We start from the raw sequence: 5,111 nt of genomic DNA, 5'->3' as shown, positions 1-5,111 counted from the left end.
CCTACGTCACCGACGGTGTTGCCAGACTAAGCGAGAGAAATAAGCAACCAGTTCTATCAAAACAAGCCTAAAAGAGGTGACTAGGCTATACAGCTATTTGAAAATAGCCGATCTACAAGCTCACAACGCGACACGTTGTGAGGTTGTAGATGTCCTATTTTTTTTTTTTTTTTTTTAAGAAGGAAAAAATAGTTAAATTTGGAACCTTTTTGCAACATTTTAACAACACAAATCTTTTATGGGGGTGGCCCTGGCACATACTAATCTCAGATAGGGGGGGGGGGTCTGTGACAAATACATATTAATTCGGGCAATTTTGGGGGTCCTTGACTTGAAAATGTTCAAGAACCGCTGGTTTAAACAACAGTTGGAAACAAGCCCCAAATAAGCAACTGCACTTTAGAAACAAGCCCCCAAAAACGCAACCCGCATATTTATAAGCAACTTTATTGAAAAACAAGCCAAGGTTGCTTATAATAAGCGGACATGGCAACACTGGCAGCAACACATCCGTGTTGGCCTTTAAACGTGGGCCGCTGTCATTGGACCAACTATTTTAACTCGCAAGGCAGCGACACGCCCATGCCCTTGTATGGTCCTGAATTACATTACTTGAAAAAACGCCGCCTATGGGATTGTTGTTAAATCACAGCTCAATTTAAATGGCCAAAGAGACGACTTTAATTGTTGAGACATTTAAACAATGTTTTTATTCTGAGTAATTGTAAAAATAACACAGACACATTTCGTTCATTATATATAACCTCCCTCTCACAAAGTAACAATCTATAAAACTGTAAAAAAAAAGAAAAAGAAAAGAGGAAGATATTTCAATAACATCCCGTACATACTGTATCAATACTACATAAGGATCACCACACTTTGAATCTGCTGCTTTTGACCTTCCCCTTACAAATATCTACAAGTTTACATGCCAATACATAATCTCTTTGATTAAAGAAAACATTTTGATATAACATTATTAGGAACATAATTTAGCAGCCTACAATATTGGCAATCATGAGTTGCGGCAACGTTTGTATCACACTATAACTATAACTGTAAATATGTGTGGTGTGACACAAGATATTTACTAGAGAGAGCAACATAGTCATTAGATCATTTGTACTGTATCCAAATTTGGGGATGTGCGTTTTTTACAGTGGTGCAATATTACCTTTTCCGTGCATACATTATATACATCCAGCGGTAACAGGAAGAGTGGGCACTAAGGAAGAGTGGGCATCTCAATGTAAAATTGGCCTCTATTTGATCCAAAATGTAAAAAAAAAAACACCGAAATATTTGGAATAATGGAAAGTATACATGATTAGAACATGATTGAACATGTTCTAATATATATTAAGGTCTAATATTTCTACAGTTGCTACAAATTGCTACAACACCTGTATATCTAATCATTTTGGGCATAAACAAGAAGTTGAAGGGTCAATTTAAGTCGTACTGTGCATGTTCAAATCATGTATACTTTACATTACTGAAGACCATTTTTCTGATATTTTATAACATTTTGGTAAAAATAGCAAATTTTACATTGAGGTGCCGACTCTTCTTTAGTGCCCACTCTTCTTGTATTCCATCCAGCCCTACCTGGTGCAAGACTTAAACTATCCTTAAACAAAAAGAAAAAGAACAAACAAATCTGAAAAACCTTTGACTCCAACGTGTACTATATACATAAAGGAAAAACCTTAAAATCTTAGATGTTCCCACAATGTACCAGGCACCTTTGTAGCAAATCCTTTTGCAACGTTGCATTGTGAAGTTGTCCCACAAGGCTCCGTTTGTGGACCCGTCTTAAACGTATGCATTTCGACCATATGTGCTGGCTGCTACTACACTTCTTGTTGGTGCAGGTCCAGAGTAGACTGTTCCCCTGGCTTGATAAGGCAGTGGGCTGAGGCAAATAAGACAAGATAAGTTAAGATAAGATAACAACACTTTACTGATCCCTGTGGGAAAATGCAGGTGTCATAGCAACAACAGTAGTGAGAGCGAAACAGGAGAGGTACAGGTAAGAGCAGAGTCAAGAACCAAAATAAATATTAACATAAAATAAAAATAGTTATTCTTAGATTCTGACACTGGACATCTGCACTGGATATCTGAATGATGACTTAACATAAGTACATTACATCAATGTGATATGAGTATATTAATGGATAGCCTATACAGTACAGTACAGTCTGTCAACAGTGAATATGTGAATGAATATATGTACTGTACAGTGTCAACAGGGATTCTAAAGTGGACAGCTGGATAATATATTATGTACACTCTCAACTGTGAATAAATATATATGAATGTACAGTATGTACAGTGTTAACAGGTTTTCAGTATCTGGATAATATATAAAGGCATATCAATGAATATCTATCTACAATGTCAACAGACCTATAACATGAAAATAGGTACAGCCTATCAACAGTGATGTGATATATTTACATTCTATCAACAATTAATATATGTGCATATGCACCAGAGTCAAAGCCAGAGTCAGTAATCCCAGAGAACAGACAGTGCTAAAGTCAAAGCAGGTGTCAGTAATTCCAAAAGAACATAATAGATGATGTAGGTCTTAATCTCTCTTAATGAGGAGTAGAAGATTAGATGATAATATATCAAAGCAGTGATGGAACACAGAGTAAGTGGTTACTGTCTAAACTGTGGAAAAATGTTAATTAGAGAATATGAAAAGCAGGTAATGGATCAAATGGAGACGGTTACGGTTAGCAGCTGTAGGGTTAGAGGTTCATAATCATAATCATGATCATAATTCTATTTTATGAGGAACTTGTCTAGTGATGTTTGTGCATTAGACTGAAGCAACAATATAGAAATATTTTGGCTGTCGGCAGTATCTCGCTATTTCATGTTTTTATGTGCCCCCCCCCCCTCTCCCATAAATGAATGCCCTAATTTATACTTTGTCGAATGACATTCTCATAAAAAAGTAGCCAAAAAAGCTGATCTAGAAGCTCATGTGACACGTTAAATATATTTCTAATATTTAACTAATGGAATGTATTAACAGAGCTTGTGAATAAATAATAGCTATACTGGGTCCATAGAGACCATTTCCTGAAAAGTGAGGGTTTTGGACATACAAGGTTTTATTGCACATGTTGAACATGTGTACAGTTAGTAGTAGCATAATATACAGTACATTCCACCATGCACTGCTATGAATTTGTATGAATACATACATTATTTATTGCAGTCGTTGTATTGAGTATTGTAAATTGCAAGTTTGTAAGTGGACTCACTATTTCTCCTCTGTGCCAAGTTTGCAAGAACAAGTGAAACAGGCACCTCCAACTATGGCCAGGACAGAAGAGCACCAGCCAATGTATAGTCCCTCTCCTATTTCAAACCTGTAACACACAGTAGAGGGCAGTACTGTAACACCGTCACACTGTTAACACACTGCTATTATATTGCTTGTTGTTTTATCACTTTTACTTACCTTGTCCCGGGGTAAAATGGGTCGAAGAAGTCTTGAGTGATGTTGAAGGCATACCATGACACAGAGACCATTGTGCACAGGCCTATAATAAATAAATAAATAAATACATACATAATCAATTGTTCTTAAATCCTCAGCATAAACATGGAAGACACTCTCACTTGTATGAAACAATATAAAATAAAATAGATAAGTATTTACATAAAACATATATTTAGGTAACAATCCTTTTCAGACAGACTGGTGATAGGACTATTACAGTGCATTTTAATACAAAGAGAAAGCCCACCATGGATAGCCTACAACATTCAAAATTTGATAGGGACTCCTGCCTGACTCTCAGATTGGAGAAAGAATTGTGATACACACCATTTTGTAATGGAATCAATACCACTGCATTTGCTAAATGTCCCTGTAAAAAAAACATTTTTTTACTGGGTGTCACAATTTAAATGTGAAATTTCCAAACTTGTGGTTTCTCTGTTACCTTGAAGTAGGAAAAGGACTCCCCCAATGCCAGCAATCCTCCCCTTGAGGACGTAGTTCTCTCCACCAGCTTTAGAACACTGCATTCCTATCAGTGCTGCCGCCAGTCCAAAGGTGCCAAAGACGATCGACGCAACCATCAAGGCACGAGATGCCTGAATATAACCTAGAGACAACATTAAAATCTAGAGTAATCTGACTGACAGCCAACTTCCCTTCGTGATATAATGTATACTGTATGCTTAAACTTCTTTAGATACTTTAAAAGCCCAAAGAGTGCTGAAATCCTCCTTCAATGGGTACCAATTGTAATATGCAGTCATTTTATTCTTGTCTTGATCAGATAACCCCTCATTGCTGTTCAATTGGTTATGACAATAGTTCTCAAATGTTTTTAATTTCAATGACCCAACTCTGAGTGTACAAATTGAACCAAATGAACCGCTACAGGTCCATTTGTAAACTCTCAGAGTTACAGACATGTAAGGGTCCATTTAGAACCCCCTCAAGGAACCCTATAGTTCACTTTGTGAACTACTGGATCATGGAAAAATAAATGACAAGATGTAATCTTGTCATTTATGTAACATTTCTTAGCCAAACATGTTTATGTTCAATGTGAGGTGAAAATGTACATTAACTCCACTTCCTCTTGGGTTTCATAATCATTACCAACAACATACATATTACATCATTAGATCAACATACCATTCAAGGCAAGAAGAGATGGGAACTCTCGACAGTTGTGCACACCGGTTGAATCTGTAGCACAAGACATCCATAGGTTTTCATAGATGGTGGAAGTGGTGATGACGTTGCCATCGACAGTAGAGGTCTTCCAGTAACGATTTGGTATGGCAATCCCCACCATCACCCAACCCACAAACCCTAAGATCAAAGCCACTACTTCCACAATGGGATCCATGATTTCTTACTGCTGGCACACAAAAAAGGAAAGAAAGAAAAAAAAAACTAATCTGGGGAAAAAAGAAGAAAAAGTATCCTTTCTGTGTTATCCCTCTTGTCGGACAAGTTTTCTGATGATTTCATAAAAAGATATTGTAAAAAATGTAGTCAGGGGTAATCTGAAGTTTAATGAGCTGTTGTGTCTAGTGTGCCTATGAGATATAGCCAGTAC

The 5,111-nt window shown here is 36.9% G+C and overlaps 1 protein-coding gene across 1 annotated transcript; it reads right to left on the bottom strand.

The window, feature by feature from the left end:
* Window positions 1–1,809: 1,809 nt before the first annotated feature.
* On the bottom strand, window positions 1,810–4,898 carry cldn15a (claudin 15a; the record flags this gene model as incomplete). The annotated part of the gene is made up of 5 exons (XM_084042698.1): window positions 1,810–1,918; window positions 3,288–3,395; window positions 3,488–3,569; window positions 3,975–4,139; window positions 4,682–4,898. 5 exons carry the CDS (start codon window positions 4,896–4,898, stop codon window positions 1,819–1,821), a joined length of 672 nt encoding a protein of 223 aa, XP_083898824.1. The 3' UTR covers window positions 1,810–1,818.
* Window positions 4,899–5,111: the final 213 nt, after the last annotated feature.

Source organism: Gymnoscopelus microlampas (assembly GCF_963454915.1).
Source record: "Gymnoscopelus microlampas genome assembly, chromosome: 19".
NCBI classification, from domain to species: domain Eukaryota; kingdom Metazoa; phylum Chordata; class Actinopteri; order Myctophiformes; family Myctophidae; genus Gymnoscopelus; species Gymnoscopelus microlampas.
This window is presented reverse-complemented; position numbering and strand designations above follow the sequence as displayed.